General features: G+C 37.8%; 1 protein-coding gene across 1 annotated transcript in view; it reads left to right on the top strand.

The window, feature by feature from the left end:
- The window catches only part of bfsp1 (beaded filament structural protein 1), a gene marked incomplete at its 5' end in the record, with an annotated part of 38,871 nt that overhangs the window by 2,633 nt on the left and 12,983 nt on the right, over positions 1-23,255 (top strand). The window contains 3 exons of the mRNA XM_079842855.1: positions 4,429-4,489; positions 7,295-7,390; positions 19,160-19,246. Coding sequence (XP_079698981.1) covers positions 4,429-4,489; positions 7,295-7,390; positions 19,160-19,246 — 244 coding nt within the window. The remainder of the gene's footprint in view (positions 1-4,428; positions 4,490-7,294; positions 7,391-19,159; positions 19,247-23,255) is intronic.

Raw genomic sequence — 23,255 nt, 5'->3', positions numbered from 1 at the left:
TTCCCCCAGCCGATATGAAGGTGGGGTTCTACAGCCCCTACTTCATTGTACCCAAGAGAGGTGGTGGGTTAAGGCCAATCTTGGACCTGCGTGTCCTGAATCGGGCCCTGCACAAACTCCAGTTCAAGATGCTAACGCAGAAACGCATTTTCAAATGCATCCGTCCCCAAGATTGGTTTGCAGCGGTTGACCTGAAGGACGCATACTTTCATGTTTCTATTCTCCCTCGACACAGACCGTTCCTAAACTTTGCATTTGAGGGGAAGGCATATCAGTACAAAGTCTTGCCCTTCGGGCTATCCCTGTCACCTCTCGTCTTCACGAAAGTCGCGGAGGCGGCCATTGTTCTGCTCAGAGAACACGGTGTTCGCATCCTCAACCATCTTGATGACTGGCTCATACTGGCTCAGTCTCGGGAGCAGTTGTGCGAACACAGGGACATGGTGCTCAGTCACCTCAGCCTGTTGGGTCTTCGGGTCAACCGAGAGAAGAGCAAACTCTGTCCCACACAGAGGATCTCTTATCTCTGCAAGGAGTTGGATTCGGTCAACCAGACTGCGCGCCTCACAGAAGAGCGAGTCCGGTCTGTGTTGAACTGCTTGAATTCATTCAATTGCAGGACAGTGGTCCCACTGAAACTTTTTCAGAGGCTCCTGGGGCATATGGCATCTGCAGCCGCGGTAACGCCGCTCGGATTGCTTCATATGAGACCGCTTCACCACTGGCTTCACGGCCGAGTCCCGAGGTGGCCATGGCAGAGCGGCAAGTACCGGGTCCCAGTGACTCCTTACTGCTGCCAAACTTTAAGCCTGTGGTCAGACCCTTAGTTTCTACGGGCCGGAGTGCCCTTGTCCAGGCATGCTGTGGTCTTCACAGATGCCTCGTCCACGGGCTGGGGGGCCACGTACAAGGGGTATGCAGTTTCAGGTCTGTGGAGGGGACCTCAATTGCCAGTTGTACTATTCCCTGACGGATGCACTGGCACACAGCTGGCCCCGGGACCTACGCAAGTATGCGTTTCCCTGTGCAAAGTCAGGGAGGACGAGGAGCAGATCTTGTTAGTTGCGCCCTACTGGCCCAACCGGACCTTGTTCCCCGAACTAACTTTCCTCGCGACAGCCTCTCCCTGGCCGATTCCCCTGAGGACCTTCTTTCTCAGGGACAGGGCACTCTATGGCACCTGCGTCCAGACCTCTGGAAACTCCATGTCTGGTCCCTGGACGTTTCTAGGTGGTCTACCACAAGCAGTGGTAGACACCATCTGGATAGTGGATAATACCGTCTTGGCTTACCAGTCCCAAGAGGTGCCTTGCCTGTTCAGCAAGGAGTGTGGCTTCCTCCTGGGCGCTGGCTCAAGGCGCCTCGCTGACAGATATATGTAGAGCTGCGGGCTGGGCGACATCTAACACGTTCGCTAGATTCTATAGCCTCCGTGTAGAGCCGGTATCTTCCCGTATTCTCGCCCCCAGGGGCCAGTAGCACTAAGTGCCCGTTCTAGTGCCGGCTTGCAACGCCTCAGAATTGACATAAAGTCAGAATAGTGTTTTATTAAGTCAGAATTGATATAAAGTCAGAATTGTGAGATATAATTGTGATATATAAAGTCAGAATTGTGTTGTATAAAGTCAGAATTGTGTGATATAAAGTCAGAATTGATATAAAGTCAGAATTGTGTGGTATAAAGTCAGAATTGTGTGATATAAAGTCAGAATTGTGTGGTATAAAGTCAGAATTGTGTGATATAAAGTCAGAATTGTGTGGTATAAAGTCAGAATTGTGTGATATAAAGTCAGAATTTATATAAAATCAGAATAGTGTTTTATAAAGTCAGAATTAATATAAAGTCAGAATAGTGTTTTATTAAGTCAGAATTGATATAAAGTCAGAATTGTGAGATATAAAGTCAGAATTGTGTTGTTGAAAGTCAGAATTGTGTGATATAAAGTCAGAATTGATATAAAGTCAGAATTGTGAGATATAAAGTCAGAATTGTGTGATATAAAGTCAGAATTGTGAGATATAAAGTCAGAATTGTGTGATATAAAGTCAGAATTGTGAGTTATTGTAATGTCTAGTGTTTTGGTTGTTTCAGGTTAGGTTTCATGTCTTTGTATTCATGCTCTTTGTCCTGTTCCTGTTTGTCATGTGATCCTGCCATGTGCTCCCTTGTCATGAGTTCTATGTTGTCATGTGTCTGATTGGTCCATTGTTTCATTGTCCACAGGTGTCCCATGTCTTGTCATTAGTAGTCTGTGTATTTTAGTTTTACATTAATTTAATTGAACAAAAAATTCTGTCATTTTTGACCGCCACGTGAAGAGAACCAGAGGGTTAAATATTTAATTCAGAGTAATTTTCACCTTCCCAAAAACTCTCCTCTGGATTCCCTAACGCTTCGTAAACATCAGATTTGATAGTAAATGTGTATGTTAATGAATTCCAATAATTTGTAAATAGGGCACACGTATGCTCATTCATGCTCATTAGCCTATGAATTACAACTAGGTAAATTACGTGTCCTGGAGCGCTGTGGAATCTTCCGGACTCCCCTCTCAGGATTAGCTCCAGTGTATTGCATTAATGCAAAAGAGACTCATAGGCCACATGCCTATCAATACATATTCAATGAACGTGTTTCCACCAAAGCGTATTCCAGCAGAAAAATGTCAGGTGCTCTTCTTAAACTAGCCAGCTGGTGGCGCTTGAGCGCATTTTTCCAGCTGAGTAATGTGCAGTAATGAGTTACTAGTATCTCATTTTGAAGAATATTCCTGAATATAAAAATGCAGTAACCAGCAATATTAATACATTGTCGTTACAAGTTGGATGGTTGGTCGGTGTGGTATTTGTCCCGCCCCTCCTCCACTGTGATTGGACGGCTGGGTAAAAAGTGAGAGTGACGAGCACTATGTTTCACCCAGCTACAAAAAAAGAAAAAAGTCAGACCAAATGACCTTGTGAAATATGAATATGGCAAGCTTACATAGTGCATCAAAATGCAGTTTCATCAGAAAAGAACACAAAAAAACAAATATTTTACGCACCATTTTGCAGGTGTAAATTTCTTTCGTACCAACTAACATTTTGAATTTTCATGAATCCGAAAATTTATGTCCGAATGGCTTTAAAGGGTTTATTCACCCAAAAATGAAAATTCTGTCATTAATTCCTCACCCTCATGTGGTTGGACACCCGTCAGACCGTTCATCTTCAGACACAAATGAAGATATTTTAGTGTAAATCTGATGGCTCAGAAAGGCCTCCATTGGCACAATGGCACTTTACACTCTCAAGACCCTTAAAAGGTACTAAAGACGTTGATACAAAGTCCATCTCACTACAGTGGTTCTACAATAACTTTATGAATCAGCGAAAATAGTTTTTGTGCGCAAAAAAACCCTGAATATCAACTTACATAGTGATGACGATTTCAAAACATGGCATCATGAAGCTTCGAAGCGTTATGAATCACTGAGCCGAATGATGATTCGGATCGCGTGTCAAAGTGCTGAAATTTGGCGATTCAAACTGCTGATTCGACTCACTGATTCATAACGCTTCGAAGCTTCATGATGCCATGTTTTGAAATCGTCATCACTATGTAAGTCGTTATTTAGGGTTTTTTTGCGTACAAAAACTATTTTCGCCGATTCATAAAGTTATTTTAGAACCACTGTAGTGAGATGGACTTTGTAACGACGTCTTTAGTGTCTTTTAAGGGTCTTGAGAGTGTCTTGAGTGGCCTTTCAGAGGCATCAGATTTACACTAAAATATCTTCATTTCTGTTCCGAAGATGAACGGAGGTCTGACGGTTGTCCAACGACATGAGGGTAAGTAATTAATGACAGAATTTAAATTTTTGGGTGAACTAACCCTTTAAGAGCGATTTAACAATTTCTGCTTGTGTTTCATAAATGAAACCCATTGTGTACATAAACTGTACTTACATTTAAAAATACCTGCACATTCTTACATCTGTAATTTCTGTAATTACATCGCTGAACCTTAACCTTAAACCTACCCGTACCACCACACCTGTCCTAACCTTACCCGTATCCACCTCTATAGCAACACAAAGCTTTTACAATACATACATTTTTTGATATAAGTACAGAGTAAAGACACCCAATATAAAGTGTGACCAAATCCTGTAGTTAATTCTTCCTCAAAGGTGCTCAATGATTGCTGTTTCCAGCCTGAAGTTTATTTGATGAACTTTTCCACAGGTCAAGGGTGTAGTAAATGAGAATCAGTCATGGTTGCTAACTCATGCTTCATAACTCTCAAGAGACCTCTGAATTACGGAGAAAAGAAAAGACATCAGACTCCACAGATGAGAGCAGATCAATAAGGCCTTGAAATGAAAGCCGTGAACATACATGATTGCTGTGATGAACTGTACTTGAAACATTCTCTGTTGTCCACAGATACAGAAATGAATATGAATACCAAGAGCAGCTGCGGCACACGCTGGAACAGCTCAATAAGGTACAGATATACTGTGACCTGCAGTTTATGAAGCAATAATCCACAAGAGATCATGCATTTCGGCCGAGGGCTGAAGTTGAAGCGTCTCGAACCCTAAACCGCAGTAAAATCAATGAAACACAGACGTATCATTTTTTTATAAATGCAATACTGTAAGCTACTCAACATGCTTTGCATCGAGCCTAAGGCCAGAAACATGCTTTAAATAAACTCACATTTGTGCAATGTTACAGTTTTGTAACACACATTCTCAGCAATAACACATTCAGGTCAAATCCTGTAATGGAGGCTAATTAAAGTGAGTTCAACTTTAATTATTAAACAGATATCTTCACCTTTCTCTAGTGTGTAATGTTGCACTGTCAGTGTTTCTGAACTCCTGAAACGTCTCCATTGTAGTCTTGAGTTTCTTCCAGGAACCAACACATCACAATACTCCTCATTATAATAATTCATACCGCAGAATAAAGAGGCGGGGCCTGGTTGAGTTAGTTAGTAGTGTGTTGAAACTGGCGCATTTAGGCCACGCCCACACCAGGGGGGAAAACAATCCAATGCTCTCCATTGACTTTGTATTGTGTGAGGCTGCCTCCTTGTCATTTCTGACTTATAACAAAAAACAGATGCTATGTGACAGGGTGTACAGCAAACAAGCTAAAAAAAAACAGAAATAAGTTTTTATAAACTTTCGACCCAAAAAAACGAGCGTTTAAGGAGACAAAACTGGATACAGGCAATAATACGTGAAGCTTCAGCAGAAGAATGAGGATCCTTTTTGGGATCCTGACACTCAGTATGTCTATGTGTGCAGTAAACATTTTGTCACTGTTAAGTCAAATATGCAAATGTCCGTTTTATATATTATATTTCCTGTCGCTGATCACGTTCCCCTCCAGTGGGTGTAGTTCTCAGTATAATATAACACTCTGTCTCAATTGCTTGTATCCACTTTTGTGCCCATAAACGCTCGTTTTTGTCAACAGCTTATAAAAACGTGTGTTTGGCTCTGGGTTTTGTAGCTTGTTTGCTGTACACTTTGTCACATATCAGCTTTTAGACATTGTTCTGTTATTTGTTATAAGTCAGAAATGACAAGGAGACGCTTCACGCAATGCAAAGTCAATGGAGAGCGTTGGATTGGTGGGCGTGGTTTTCAGATTATGACGCGTGTCGCTCTGTCTCTAAGAGGGTAAGGGGCGGGGCATTTCCCAAACACCAATCACAACACACTACTCCAGCCGACCAATCAGAGGACAGGGTCCCGAACTAGGGCCATGTCATGAGGGGGAAAATATAAAATACCTGCCATAAAAGTAGACGTGTGCCGTTTATCCGGAAATACTGTTTATTGTGGCAATTAATATGCACAACAACAACAAAAAAAAACTGTGAATAATTCATTTATTCAAGAGATTCATTCAAAAACGCTGATTCATCCAGTAATTAAACTTTTCTTTTTTATTTCCTTTTTCAAAAATGTGTCTAATCCTAATGTCAAAAAGTAACAAAAAAAAAGAAATCATTAAAAACAGCAATAAAGTTGTTGTACTATAAAACTCTAACCCCTTAACTGCCCCCCCCCCCTTTTTTTTGAGAATACACATGAAAATGCACTATCCAAACTTAAAGGGCTGTAATTCAAGAATGCTTTGGAATATATACCTAAGTTTGGTCTTGTTTTAAAGCAGACACTTGTCAGATAATTGCTAAAGTGAAAGCAATTCATATATGAAAGTATGAAAAAGTTATGGAAGTTTAAATTTACTGTGAATCATAAATACTGTACTAAATATTTTTTATTTTATATAAAATATATATTTTACAAAAATGTTTTAATCCAAAATTACTATAAAATCTAAGCCATATGTCTAACCAAGTTGTGTTCCAAATTTGAAGTTGATATCACAAAAATTTAAGTTCCCATGAGATTTTGTTTAGGCGCTGTACCAAAAATAGCCACCTGGTGTCATTCAAATGTCATTGATTGTTGTTTTGATGCATTTTCCTGTAATTTTCTGTCCAAATGTCACTTCCATCACAAAACGGTCCCCAAATATGGAACCTTGAGACTCAGACCTTTCCGACGATATGTGTTTTGTCAAGATTAGAAAAGATTCTGATTATAAAGTAGTTCAAATAAATGTTGTAATATGAAACGTGACACCGCCCACTAGGGGGAGGAGCCTGCTAGAAGAATTTAAAGTACCATTTCCATGGTAACGCAACATCCAATTTCAAAACGGTTTTCACAGGATGAATTTTGAGTTCGTAAGCTTTCGAATGATACCTAATTTATGATAATAACTAAAATATATTATACAAAAAAAGAGTGTCAGGTGTCCTGCCAGCGGGACGGTGACCGTTAAGAGGTTAAAAATAAAACTGGATTAGTTTAGCAGATTGCTTAATGTTTTAAAATGATGAAATCATATATAACAAGGGGGACCAAGGCTAACCACTTTAAATTGAATAGCCTATACAAGTTTGATATAATGCAACTTTTGCTTTCGGCCCACGAACCTCAATCAAATTAGATTTTTGGCCCTTCGTTGTAAAAAGTTTGGGCATCTCTGCTCTAAAGCATACCCATATCATATATTGCTTTAATAATTCACCCCAGCTCATCTGAATCTAGTACAATGTAGCAGGGCTAATGGGAATCTTAGAGAGGAACATGCTAGAAACCAGTTCATAGAAAATCATTTCGTAGAAGTGTTTCTGAGTAACTGAAACCACCACTGTTCTCTGCTCAATGTTCTCCAGAGAAAGACTCCATTACGAGTCCATTTGCTCTTGTGTGTGCAGGAGGCCGACACGGTGCTATTGAGGAACCTGGAGTATCAAATCCAGCTGCAGTTCCTGCAAGACGACGTCAACGCGACCAAAGAGAGGCACAAAAAGGTAGGAAGAAACCCTATTTACGCTATTACGTCTTTTCAAGGAGCTTCTCGAAAGTTCACACAGAAGTGTAAACAGCATAACACACCATAGTACAGTCCACTTACTAAAAGCATTTGAAACAAAGGATGTTTTAAAGCACACACACAAATGGACAATTCACATCAAACTGAAATGATTCCTTTACGAAATATCATTCCATCTCTCTTGCACAAAAGTTAGTCAACATGAAATCAAACACTTATTTCAATGTGTTACTTGGGAAAACTAGGTAACTTTATAATAAGTGTAGTGTGATAAAGTATTTACAAATCATTTGCAAATAGTTAATGGATAGTTTAAGTACATTAATAGACACAATATACACAAATAGAGAGTTCTTCTTTCATTGCCACTGTAATTAATAAAGTGTTATTGTTTTTATTAGCTCATATAAAGAGATAGATAATGCTTTGTTAACAACTTATTAACTGTAAATAGTTCTCACTTTAGATAAAATAGGAAAATGACATTAATCAAGTGCTTTAAATCAACCTTTATTGGACATTAATTACATTATTATTAAGAGTTTGTTAAAATGACAAACATCCTATACCCAAAACTAAACATAACCACTAAAAAATAAATAAATATTGCTGTCAATATGAATTACATTCAAATACTCATAAGATCATGTTGTTAAAAAACATCAATCAGGTTTTGAGGAAAGAATATACAGTTTGTACAGTATAAAACTCATTATTTCTATGGAAATTAGTCCCCAAAACATGGAAACCCAATGTGTGTGTGTGTGTGTGTTTAATATATTTGTAATATTTGAAGGAACACTGAATATGAATGCAAATAATGTGTAATAAATGTTTGTAATGTTTGATTGCCGCCTGGATCTGGCCTACCCAAATTGAAAAGCTTCCCATACCCACATACAGTGGTCCAAACACACAATTTCGGTTTCATTTTACAGGAAAAAATACAAAGAAGGTGTGCACATCCTCAAACCCAAACAGGGCTCAGATACAGGACAAAATAAATCACTGAAGCAAAAAACAAATGTGATGTCCGCACACTGATTAAACTACTCCAATGTATTGCATTGCAACGTTTCGACCATCAGGCCTGACATCAGATAATCAGTGTGCAGACATCACATTTGTATTTTACAGGAAACCCTTTGAAGTTCGTCGTCGAAAGTGTGTATCTCAAGCCCTGTGAGCTCTAGCACCCTGCAGACAGTTCTGTCTGTTTCCACTAGATGGCAGTAAATACTGCAAAAAATCTTTTTGTCTGCAACATGTATGCAAGATTTATTCAAAAGGGAGGAATATTACCTTTTTAAGTAATTTCCGCCGACCCAAATCTAAAGTCTCCCCATACCTATACAGTGGTATACATGCAATATCCTCAGCCTGGTCTCATTGGGAAAACATACCTGTGGCAACGTTTTTGCAAACCCCAAAATATGTACATATCGCAACAGTTTCAAAGTGAAACGTCCACTGGGTGGCGCTAAAAGCTTTCCGGAATAGATGAGCGTGAATCTGACAATGTTTTGTTACAAGTTTTTTTTAGTGTACACCTACACCAAACCCTAAACCTACTTGATAGTGTTAACAAAAGCAAATGTGACAAAAACACAACTGTAACCAATTTATTTATCTCTTGAACTTGTCTTTGAGCTCTTTAATCATGGCTCGTCTCTCACAGGATTCGTACCCGAGCTTTCAGCATTGCAAGTACAAATCTGTACCATTTATGTATAATATAAAAATATGTAACAATAAATAAGCAAACACAATAGTAAATACCAGTGAAATTTCACAATTCTCAATTCTAACTGATAATCCACAGTAAAAACTACAAGCCTAATTATTATTGAATAATTGAATTATTGAATACAAGTGAACAGTTAGCAATAAAGTAAGAACAGTATTAAAAATGAAGCGCTTTACCGTTTGAATTAAATTTAGATTAATGCTGGTTAAAAATAACTACAAAAGTTATTCAGTCAAGATCAGTGGGTGATTTTTTCTTTTCTTTTGTTCTCTTTAATGACAGGCTGAAGGATGTAGGCGGCTGTCGCGGTCACTTTAAGACCAAATGCACAATATTGAATCTAATACATAGACACGCATCCGATTTCATGTGTCAACTGCTTACATTCGGTTAAGACATAGCCGACTGTGTTTACTATGATTGTGTAAACTATGCGGTGATGCAAAACTTAGTGAATCCAAATCACACCATACAGGCCAAAAAAGTGCTGTCGATGTGTTTTGCTCTAAGAACTACACAAACGGAAACACAAAAGCGCAAACTATATTAGCTATATCTTTCCACAAACACGGACTTTGCACAGAAAGAAAAATACTGAAAAATGTCTTCCACACTCTTCCAGCCTAAGGTGAAGTCATTATTAAAAACATTTTGAGACATATTGTCGTTTAATGGAAAGCCATGTGAAGGCGCTGCAGGATTTTGAACAGCGTACTTGTGCGCGACCCCCGTCCGTTTGGTAACTAATGTTAATATTCTCGTAATATTCAAGGTTAATAGCCTACATGAACAATGTGCAGCGCCACCGCATGTCAACATAAATGCTTTTTTCAAGGTGAAATGGAAAAGCGAACAAAATTTTGTTCGCTCTGGCTCCGCCACTGCATATGGAGCTGGTTAAGTGATGCAAACTCCAAAATGTGTTCGTTTACAAATCATGGACTATGGTAAAAAAAAAAAAAAAAAAACGACAACAAGTGCTTGCTGCTTTACTGCCTCTAGTGTTCATTTCTGTTGGAAACTGCAGTGATATGTGCGTATTGGTACGTATTTTGGGGTTTGCACACGTTGCCACACACTGTAAAATATCCAACTCACAAAAATTTAGGCTAATGATTATGTTTTAGTTAACTGGACAATTAAATGCAAAAAAGTTGGCTTAACCACTGAAAAGAAGTTGGTACAACAATTGTTGGATCAACCTAGTATTAATTGTAAATTCGATTTGTAATTGCAAGTTAACAAGCATACAATTTGCAAAACGTTAGCAATGCATTCTGGGTGCATCAAGCAAAATTCATCCATGGCTCCCAGCATGCATTGCAGCACCCAGCATGTCACCATTGTTGAGATTCATTGGCTTCTTGATATCTGTGGGAGTAAATCTCACAGGAGGTAAAAATGCTTACTGTACAATCGGTTTTAAACCTTATTCAGCTTTTCGGATTAAAACTGTGCTGTATCTTTTCTAAAATCACAATAAAACAAAGTTAATAGTATATTGCTCATATTAAACTGAGTCATAAAATCTGTGAATTAAACCACTGCACAATGATTAGATTCTTATTCAGGAGCCAGAGAAACACTAACATTAAAAAGTCGTCAAACAGCCCAACTAAAGAAAACACTGATCACCATGACGGTGACATACGAATATTAACAATTTTCAACACAAAATAAAAAAAACGACAACTCAATCAGCTGAACAAAAGATCTTAAATTGGGAGACATGTGACCTTAGTTAATTGAGTTGAGTGAACTACTTTATGTAAAAGTTGAGTAAACACAAAAACGCTGTGCAGCAAGTTGCCTTACAATTTTAAGTTATGTCAACTTTTCTGCTTTGCCAAGGAGATCAGGTTGAATATCCCAGTGTCATTTTACAGAAAACCCTGAAATTACATAAAACAAATGCCAAAATTATGCATATCTGTAAGACTTTCAAATTGCACCACATATGAGGTCAGAGCTCCTCCACCGACACTTAACTTTGAAAGTACTTGATGATGTCATTCCGGACTCTGATCAGGGTCCTTGGAGTTTAAGAGTTTTGTACTACAGTACAGTCCTTCCAGAAAAATGCGGCTTTTTTTTTGTGATTGTTGCGGGCAAAAATCCTTGATTATGCAGCACGTTTTCTTAAAAAATGCGATGGAAAATGTGGGATATTTATGCAATTTTATGTGATAAAATTGCGGGAACTTGCATAAAAAATGCGGTTTGATGAAAAAGAGAAAAAAAGCACTACATCACAGAAAGTGCTGGAATATTTAAGTTCTCATCTTGTTTTATTGAAGACCTTAATAAACACATGGCTCAAATTTAGAAAAACATTGAGTCAAACAAGTTCTGTAGCTTTACAAAAGGAATATGCTACAACTTCTGAAAAAATGAATAAATAACTTCCTGTTTTACAGAGGTAGCTACACAAAACAGACATTTGAGTGCTTCCAATGCACAAAGTGCAAACTCTTAAAGGGTTTGTTCACCCAAAAATGTAAATTCTGTCATTAATGACTGAGCCTCATGTGGTTGGACACCCCTCAGACCTCCGTTCATCTTCAGACACAAATGAAGATATTTTAGTGTAAATCTGATGGTTCAGAAAGGCCTCCATTGGCACAATGCACTTTACACTCTCAAGACCCTTAAAAGGCACTATCTTTAGTTGTTACAAAGTCCATCTCACTACAGTGGTTTCTACAATAACTTTATGAAGCGACGAGAATAGTTTTTGTGCTAAAACCTAAATAACGACTTATATAGTGATGACTGATTTCAAAAAACAGCATCATGAAGCTTCGAAGCGTTATGAATCAGCGAGTCGAATCGTGATTTGGATTGCGTGTCAAACTGCTGAAATACGTAACTTTGGTGATCCAAACCGCTGAATCGACTCACTGATTCATAATGCTCTGAACCACTGAATCGACTCACTGATTCATAACGCTTCGAACCGCTGAATCGACTCACTGATTCATAACGCTTTGAAGCTTCATAATGCTGTGTTTTGAAATCGGTCCACACCGGGAAACTGCTTTGCGCTGTCTTTTGCTGTTATTTTTGTTGGCAAATGGGAATTTGCGTGCTTCATCATGGTTTCACCGATATCTATGGTTTCACCACGGGGTTTGCAGCTTTTCGATGACGTCACTTCAAAACATTCCCATGGCAATAGGGGGAAATGTGTGAAGTAAACAAACATTTTTCAACTTTCTGCTAATATATATGACTTTTTTGCAACGAAAATGCGGGGATTATGAAATCAAGCTAGCCACGCACATTTTGCATGCAGAAATAGGCAATTTATGCGGCGAAAGTGCAGCGTATTTGAAAAAATCCACCCCCCGCATAAAAATGCAGACTTTGGCTGATTATGCATTAAATCATGCGATCGCATAATCGTGTTTTTTTGGAGGGACTGACTACATTTTTGTTCTCATTGAATATCTTTGACATAAATTCTGTGTATTATTAATATTGTTGAAAGGTTTTGTTTCTGTGCTAGGCTTACATTAGTTCACTCAGAGAGCAGAATTTGGCACGGCACAATCTTTTAAAGGTGATGTCAGCAGTGTTTTTCTGAGCCGTAGAGTGACAGTCCATTGTGTGGCTGTGCGTTATGTTCAATCAGCAGAGCTGTTCATCACATCCAGCGTCTGGATGCCAGAATATTCTCATCAACATGTGCATTATTCCAGAAACTGTGACAGAGTAGCTGGAAGCACAGAAGCACACACACACACACACAAACAGAGACATATGACACAGCAGCAATTGAATTCTTACTGGTATTATTGTTTCATATAAAAGCATAATTCTGTAGTGGGAATAATCTTAATGCGTGTAAATAAGCGGTCCAGTGACCCCAAATAGTAGTTATACACCTAAGACAGAATCAAAGTATGAATATCAGTTATATTCTTTATCTGACACAGAGCCATAGAAAAAGAGAGTTGAGACACTCTTTGCTAGGCTTTACAGTAGCATTTTATTCTGGGGAGAGATAATGTTGATTAATGTTGTTTTTGAGTGATCTGGTTATTTTATTTAGGTTCAGGTGAGTGCATAATTTAACAGCGTTAAGTGTTGTAGCCTATCACGGGCATTTCTGTTGAAAATAATGACGAGTCATATGTTTAATTTACCAGGAATGAGAATCCATATCGATCAAAACAAATTTTATATAGTCTCAAAACGCTTCACACAAATCTTCCCAATATCTACAAATCCCCTCATAAACAAAGCACAGATTTAAATAAAGATTTATTGTGAAGTTTAGTCAGAAGTTTTTGTTTTTCAAGAGACTTTGTGATTTTCCCTACAATCAGCCTATATATATAATTAACACTTCAGTACAAATAAAGTAACAAAAATAGATATTTTAATGTTATAGGCCTAATAGTGTAATATAATTTGATGATCTATAAAAATGTGCCTCTTCCACCATCTACTGGTTAGTGGTAATTTCTCTTATAATTTAAATGTAGTTAATGTCTGAATGTTATTTTATGATACTCACATAAGCATACACAATAGGTGAATATCAATGAATGATTCTAGCATATACTGTTAGGGTGGTGCAGAGACAACAGGGACCCAAGAGCAGATCAATTGAGAGTAGAATTTATTGTCCAAAAGATTGAAGGAAAACAAAACATAAAATAATTGGTAGCCGAGCCACCAAGAAAGAGGGCAAGACAAGGGCGAAATCCAATGGACAGGCTGGGGTCAAAACCAGAAGCAGACCAACGGTTACAGGGAAGAAGCCAAGGCAATAGTCCAGGACGAGAGCAGGGAGTCAAAATCCAGGTGAGCAAGCTGAGGTGAGATAGGGAACAGGAACTGGGCAAATAAACAACAAAACAGGATGAAATCATCAGACAAGGCATTTAAAGTAGTGATGGGACATCTGAAGCGAGGCTCCGGAGCTTGTGTCGAGCAAAAAGGGGCGTTCCAGATGAAGCCCCGATTCGAGGCTTGTATCGTTTCCGTGAAAATCACGTGACGATGACAAACGAGGCCTCGGTTTCTGTTGAATACGTCATTGCTTCATTCTGAGTATCGCTTCTGGATAAAAGTGGTTCGAAGCCTCGCGCCTCTTGTGGGGTTTGCAGTAGGCGTTTGCATTGGTGTTGAGGTGTTGGTTGTACGTAGTAGCGTGTTTGTAGTAGCATAGTTATCATTATATATCATAGCTTGTATTATATATTATATTACATTATACTTAGTTTAGTAGATTATTAGAGTAAATTAGTTCAGTAGATTATTAGAGTAAATTAGCCTATATCTAGTTGTATCACCTATAATACGTATATATATATATATATATATATATATATATATATATATATATATATATATATATATATATATATATATATATATATATATATATATATATATATATATATATATATAATATTATTATTATTATTATTATTATTATTCATTTTATTTATAGGCGCCTTTCATGACACTCAAGGACACCTTACAAAGTTCACACAAAAGATAAAAGTTTCATCAAACAATAAAGACAATACAGATAGAAATATATATATATATATATTATTATTATTATATGTATAGCCTCCCAGTTCCATGCACTATTGCACTCCCAATCAGCACTGCACACACAATAATTTATTTACAATCATTTGGGCCATTCACTGTCATCACTAACCCAAAGAACTACTGAATAGTTGAACACAAAGTTGTGTGTTTGTGTGAGTTGTGTGTGCATAGGTTAATACAAGCAGAGTAAAATACTTTATTTAATACACAGGCAATAGAAAAAGGGTGTGCCCACACTATGACAATTTGGTTGCTCATGATGAATAGATTTGTGTGCGATACATTGCTTTGCACAGCAGGTGTCACTAGGGAGCACACTGTTTCATGAGGCTTCAGCTAAATGAACCTTTTGGTGAACCAATGGGCTGGAAAGCCTCAGTGGTTCAGAAAGCCTCATTTGGCCATCACTAATTTAAAGGTTTAGAAGCAACCAAAACAAGGTTTTCAGGCAAGGGGACAGTGGTGAAGTGGACGGAAACCAAGACACACTGCCAGAGAAACAAAGAAAGAGAGAAACATATGTAGTGGAGAAAATCGGTGCAGAAAATGGGAAACAGGTGTGAGAGTGATGAGAGTGAGGGCCCTGATCAGGATGTGAATCAGCTATGATGGTAGAGTGAGGTGAACTGACAATCAAGACAAACAACAGAAAGGCTGAAGATCAAACCAGAGTCCTGACATATACAGAATTTAACCCAAGATAGAAGTTTTAAATAGTGTAAAAAAAAAACCAGGGCAACCAATTTAATTCAACTCTTTTTATCCAGGCGTTATTCACATTCATTATTCATAGGCGTTATACGTTATTCCTTGAATGGGCTGACTTCATAGAAACGCTTTCTACAGAAAGATCTCAGAGAGACTGAAAACTGTTGAAATATGACAATAACATCTGGATAAAACTGCAGTTAGAGTCTAACCATCTATTATATAACAATAAACATCAACTATAACGTGCTTCATAAAACACCACTTCTATTAATATTCCTGAGAGGTCAACCAATGCCATAAAATGGCAGGAACTATTCCTCAGTTCCTGTGGAAGTCTATGGGAGTGTCGTAATTCTGTTTTTCAATGGCTCTGATCTTTATTTGAAAGATTCCATGAAATAGCTTGACGTGATTGCGTCTGAAGCACGTGTGTGAAATCAGTCCAATGGCATGATGGGAGGCCATAGGCGAGCGATGTCATGACCAGGAAGATATAAAGCACAAATGTCAGCTTCTGTGCCTCAGCAAGAGCTCTTTGTGAAATTGTTTGTCTCAAGCACATTATAAATACTGTATATATATCAATATATCAAGCCATTATCATGGTGAGCAAAAAGCGTTTCAAATCGCGTGTCCTCGCTACCTTACGAGTGGGGATACACGCGATTTATGTGTTGTTTGTTTGGGGAGCACAGTGTTCAATCATAACATTTCCAGACATGTAAAGAAAAGCATACATTATTGGAAGTTTTAGCTCCACTCCGCTCCTGTTCACTTTCTTCTTGAGCCACAAAACCAACAATTGAGATGCTGCGATGCCATTGGTCCGCTGAATAGGCCAGTTAACCAATCACAGCCTCTGCTGAGGAAAAGTCACATGAGGTTTTTTGTTGCACGTTGAGGGATTAATTCGGTAAATATGTTTCCATTGTATCTTCTTATTGGATTAAAAAATATCGGCATGTCTATTTACACTAAGTGTCGATTGCCCGCCTTGTTGGCAGAGGCTATTTACACTAACTCCGCCCACTGATGTCTGATTGGGCCAGAAAAAATGACGGTAGAGGGTGAAGGGTCAACAGTAGCAATAGTGTAGAAGTAAGGCGTGTAACAGAAAGTTTTACACAAATAAACTTAAGTTCGCTATAAATAAACGCTGCTTTCCGTTTCACGAGTTCACACTTACAAATGAATCAGATAGAATGAATGGTATGCGTATTTGGCATGCTGTCCAAGGAGAGGGCTCCGAGCTCGGTATTTGGGCCGAACCCAGAGTACTCCCCCCGTATGTCTGGTTTAGGAGTAACCAGGTGAGTGTGAGGAAGACGGGGTGGTGGAGGGATGCTGAAAACCTGTCAAGGAACTTTGTTGAGTTGACTGGGTATTTATATGATCCTCCACTTGTGCTGATTGGGTAGACATGTTGATTACTGATTGCTGACAGCTGGTTTGAATGACATCATGATTGGATAGATCATTTGAACGTGCTCCTCCCGAACTTTGTTAATGAAACATAATTTAATGTACAACAACACTGAGGTGCAAATAGTATCTGCCACTATTTATAAGTATAATAATAATAACCTATTGCTATTTAAACTTAGTTTAGAAAATATGCTATGCACAAATAGCCTCTGCCAAAAAACATGTACTTCAATTGAGTGCATATATAAGTTTAGGTGCCTGTACTTTTTTTTTTTTTTGCATTTTTGTCCATCCTGGATTTTTATGCAATATCCCAAAAAAGTGAGTGTCATCAATATTCAATGTATTGTAATGAAGTTAGCACCAGCAAGCAAAAGCAAAAGACTTTCTCATATGACAACTGAGAGTCGATGTCAGTGTGGAGCGTGAGGACGGAAAACCAGAAGCTGTTCTCCTTCTCATGTCTGTCAAGTCCTGAGGTGCATGAGAGAACATAAACGACAGATGCTTTTTGCCCAGTCATGCATATACTGTCTAAAGCCACTACTCGTTTAATCATTCACTGTTTACTACACATGAATATCAGATGAGTAATATGTGCAAGTGTGTTTGGACGCAGCTTCAGACCATTAATTTCTGATCTGAATGTTCAAATTTGCATTGCAAAATATTCGATTATAATCTAAATCCCAATTGGACCAGGTTGTTCACATTGCTTGCACATTACTTTCATGCTTACTTTTGTCCTAAAGTTTTCATACGGTTCACGATCAAATTCATACCCAATCAGTTACATTTTCCTCTGAGATCGAGATGTTTTTTCTGTTTCTCAGATTGTTTCTCTATTATATTCGTGGTCTGTACATATAGTATTATGACTATATCAAATCAAGCGTAAAACAGATGATCATGCTTAAGCCAGAGTCTTTCCAAACCTGTTAGTGATATTCGTTTAAAAAAAAGTCACACTTGGCTCCTTCACAGTCAAAAATGACCGACATAGGAAATAAATGGGAAATACGAAAACAAATACGAAAATTCAGAAAATCTTTTGAGGCTACAAACTAATCAAGTCAGCCACTTTGCAGAAAAAAAGTGCACAGCCATGAAGGGGTGACACTCTAAATGAACAAGAGTGCAAAATAGACACATCCACCTATACACACACACACACACACACATATATATATATATATACACTCTAAAAAATGCTGAGTTAAAAATAACCCAAGTTGGGTTGAAAATGGACTAACCCAGCGATTGGGTTGTTTTAACCCAGCATTTGGGTTGTTTTTAACCCAGCGGTTGGGTTAAATGTTTGCTTAAAACAACCCAATTACTGGGTTAAAACAACCCAATCGCTGGGTTAAATATATATATATATATATGAACTGACGCGACTATAACACAGAGCATGTTTTTGCAAATGTGTGAAATAAAATCAGTAATTCAACCACAATGCAGTAAAAATTTTATAGCAAGGGAGAGGATACACAGGAGAACAAAACAGACACACACTCACTTACACACACGCAGAGACACACACACACAGTACACTATTATACACACACGAATGAACTGGTGTGGCTTTAACAATATGGTCAAAAGACTCAAATAAGAGGTTAAAAACAAACTTTAAACCATGACAAAAAGTAGTCTTTGAGAATATCTAAGTATAACAAGTATTTATGTCTAATCTTGACTCAGAATAACTTCTTCTCTTCTCTGATGGCGTGGGCGGGGCCACCTGTCACTCACATGAGATCCACCAATAGCAAACCACAAACATCCATCAATTCCCCACAGACACACTCAAGCCCCGCCTACATTTGTTCTTGTTTGCCAAGCATTTCGGCACAATAGAGAAGAATAGACCAGCCTTTCATGATGATTTTAAATGTTTCCCTTCATGTAATCATGAAATCTTCGTGCTCCAAAACACAGTGTGACCCTCTTCTCTCATTCAGGAAGTGATTGACACACGTCACACAATCAAGCCCCGCCCTATACATTTCTTCTTGTTTGAGAAGCGCTTCACTCGATATACGGCACAATAGAGGAGAAAAGCATAGCAAAACTTTAAACATGTAGTTCAAGTGAGTGATCTATCATAGTGGTTCTCATTGGAAACACACTGAACTAGAAGCATTTCTTGCTTTCATTGTCCAAGGGAATCATTATGTGCATCCTCTGCCTCCTCCTCTGTAATGAAATTGACCTTTCAACAGTCTCTCTCACTCATGATGTCCACCTGCATTGATCCCGTGTGTGTTTGTTCTTCCTCCACAGAACCTTGCAGAAATCCAGACGTATCTAAACATCCTGCACCAGATCAACCAGACTATTTCCCACATGGCGAGCACGTCTGTCTCAGAGGTAGGGTGACCTTGTGGCTCGCAGCGCCTCGGGCCCGTTCTGACTCTCTGGGTGTCACATGGAATAAGAATTGTGCGGCAGCGGTGCCAGTGAAATTAGCGTGGCGCTCTGAATGTGCCCTGAGTGATCAGGCTCCCTGAGCGATGACACCCTTTATCTTCCTTTACCGCAGCGGGGCTTCTCACCCGCGTCCTCACACACATGTGAAGCGCACACATACTGCAGGGACTCGGAGGAAAGTCCTGTGGGTTCATCTTAGACGCCTTGTTTTGGTTTGTTTGTTTTTTACTGAAAGGGATAGTTCACGCAAAAATGAAAACTACCCCATGATTTACTCTCCCTCAAACCATCCTAGGTGTGTATGACATTCTTCTCTCAGACGAACACAATCAGAGTTATATTAATATATGTCCTGGCTCTTCCGAGCTTTATAATGGCAGTGAATGGGAGCACAAAATTTGAAGCCCATAATAGTGCATCTATCCATCATATAACTGCTCCACACGGCTCCAGGGGTTAATAAAGGTCTTATGAAGATTAATACGGTAGCCAGTACACCGAAAGCTATATATTTTACTTTATAACGCGTTAAATATGGAAATTGTTCTTACACAAACTTCAGAAAATTCGCTTCAGAAGGCTTTTATTAACACCCCGGAGCTACGTGGAGCAGTTATATGATGGATAGATGCACTTTTATGATGGACGGAGGCACTTTTATTATGGATGGAGGCACTTTTATGATGGATAGACGCACTTTTATGATGGACAGATGCACTTTTATGATGGATAGATGCACTTTTATGATGAATAGATGCACTTTTATGATGGATAGATGCACTTTTATGATGGATAGATGCACTTTTATGATGGACAGATGCACTTTTATGATGGATAGATGCACTTTTATGATGGATAGATGCACTTTTATGATGGATAGATGCACTTTTATGATGGATAGACGCACTTTTATGCTGGATAGACGCACTTTTATGATGGATAGATGCACTTTTATGATGGATAGATGCACTTTTATGATGGATAGATGCACTTTTATGATGGATAGACGCACTTTTATGCTGGATGGATGCACTTTTATGATGGATAGATGCACTTTCTATGATGGATAGATGCACTTTTATGATGATAGATGCAATTTTATGATGGATGGATGCACTTTTATGATGGATAGATGCACTTTTATAATGGATAGATGCACTTTTATGATGATAGATGTACTTTTATGATGGATAGATGCACTTTTATGATGATAGATGTACTTTTATGATGGATAGATGCACTTTTATGATGGACGGAGGCACTTTTATGATGAATAGATGCACTTTTATGATGGATAGATGCACTTTTATGATGATAGATGCAATTTTATGATGGATAGATGCACTTTTATGATGAATAGATGTACTTTTATGATGGATAGATGCACTTTTATGATGGATGGATGCAATTTTATGATGGATAGATGCACTTTTATAATGGATAGATGCACTTTTATGATGGATAGATGCACTTTTATGATGGATAGATGTACTTTTATGATGGACAGATGCACTTTTATGAAGGATAGATACACTTTTATGATGGATAGATGCACTTTTATAATGGATAGATGCACTTTTATGATGGACAGATGCACTTTTATGATGGATATATGCACTTTTATAATTGATAGATGCACTTTTATGATGGACAGATGCACTTTTATGATGGACAGATTCACTTTTATGAAGGATAGATACACTTTTATGATGGACAGATGCACTTTTATGATGGATAGATGTACTTTTATGATGGACAGATGCACTTTTATGATGGATAGATGTACTTTTATGATGGATAGATGCACTTTTATGATGGATAGATGCACTTTTATAATGGATAGATGCACTTTTATGATGATAGATGCACTTTTATGATGGATAGATGCACTTTTATGATGGCACTTTTATGATGGATAGATGCACTTTTATAATGGATAGATGCACTTTTATGATGGATAGATGCACTTTTATGATGGATTGATACACTTTTATGATGGATAGATGCACTTTTATGACGGATAGATGCACTTTTATAATGGATAGATGCACTTTTATGATGGATAGATGCACTTTTATGATGGATAGATGCACTTTTATGATGGATAGATGCACTTTCTATGATGGATAGATGCACTTTTATGATGATAGATGCAATTTTATGATGGATGGATGCACTTTTATGATGGATAGATGCACTTTTATAATGGATAGATGCACTTTTATGATGATAGATGTACTTTTATGATGGATAGATGCACTTTTATGATGGACGGAGGCACTTTTATTATGGATAGATGCACTTTTATGATGGATAGATGCACTTTTATGATGATAGATGCAATTTTATGATGGATAGATGCACTTTTATGATGAATAGATGTACTTTTATGATGGATAGATGCACTTTTATGATGGATGGATGCAATTTTATGATGGATAGATGCACTTTTATAATGGATAGATGCACTTTTATAATGGATAGATGCACTTTTATGATGGATAGATGTACTTTTATGATGGACAGATGCACTTTTATGAAGGATAGATACACTTTTATGATGGATAGATGCACTTTTATAATGGATAGATGCACTTTTATGATGGACAGATGCACTTTTATGATGGATATATGCACTTTTATAATTGATAGATGCACTTTTATGATGGACAGATGCACTTTTATGATGGACAGATTCACTTTTATGAAGGATAGATACACTTTTATGATGGACAGATGCACTTTTATGATGGATAGATGTACTTTTATGATGGACAGATGCACTTTTATGATGGATAGATGTACTTTTATGATGGATAGATGCACTTTTATGATGGATAGATGCACTTTTATAATGGATAGATGCACTTTTATGATGATAGATGCACTTTTATGATGGATAGATGCACTTTTATGATGGCACTTTTATGATGGATAGATGCACTTTTATAATGGATAGATGCACTTTTATGATGGATAGATGCACTTTTATGATGGATAGATGCACTTTTATGATGGATAGATGCACTTTTATGATGGCACTTTTATGATGGATAGATGCACTTTTATGATGGATAGATGCACTTTTATGATGGATTGATACACTTTTATGATGGATAGATGCACTTTTATGATGGATAGATGCACTTTTATGATGGATAGATGCACTTTTATGATGGATAGATGCACTTTTATAATGGATAGATGCACTTTTATGATGGATAGATGCACTTTTATGATGGATAGATGTACTTTTATGATGGATAGATGCACTTTTATGATGGATAGATGCACTTTTATGATGGACAGACGCACTTTTATGATGGATAGATGCACTTTTATGATGGATAGATGCACTTTTATAATGGATAGATGCACTTTTATAATGGATAGATACACTTTTATGATGGATAGATGTACTTTTATGATGGATAGATGCACTTTAATGATGGATAGATGCACTTTTATGATGGATAGATGCACTTTTATGATGGACAGACGCACTTTTATGATGGATGGATGCACTTTTTTGAGCTTAACATTTTGGGCTGCCTTTATAAAGCTTTGATTAGCCAGAACATTTTTAATATAACTGATTGTATTCGTCTGAAAGAAAAATGTCATATACACCTAGGATGGCTTCATGGGCTGGCTTCCTGAGTAAATTGTGGGCTAATTTCTATTTTTGGGTGAACTATCCCTTTAACTCTTTCCCCGCAGGATTTTTTATAATATCACAAAAATGTCGTCCTGGGGCGACATTACATTCAGTAACATTAGACAGTGTTGATTTATATGCTGTTGAATCGTGTTCATTTACATATGCGTCAGCAATGCTTCTATCGCTTGTTTCTTCTTCTTCTTCGACTGTGTTTTGATCAGGAGATTCTGTACTCTTTCAATAGATGTGTAACAGCGCCCCCTACCGTATAACAGTGGAAACACTGAA

The sequence above is a fragment of the Gobio gobio genome (genome assembly GCF_949357685.1).
Source record: "Gobio gobio genome assembly, chromosome: 18".
Lineage (NCBI taxonomy): Eukaryota > Metazoa > Chordata > Actinopteri > Cypriniformes > Gobionidae > Gobio > Gobio gobio.
This window is presented reverse-complemented; position numbering and strand designations above follow the sequence as displayed.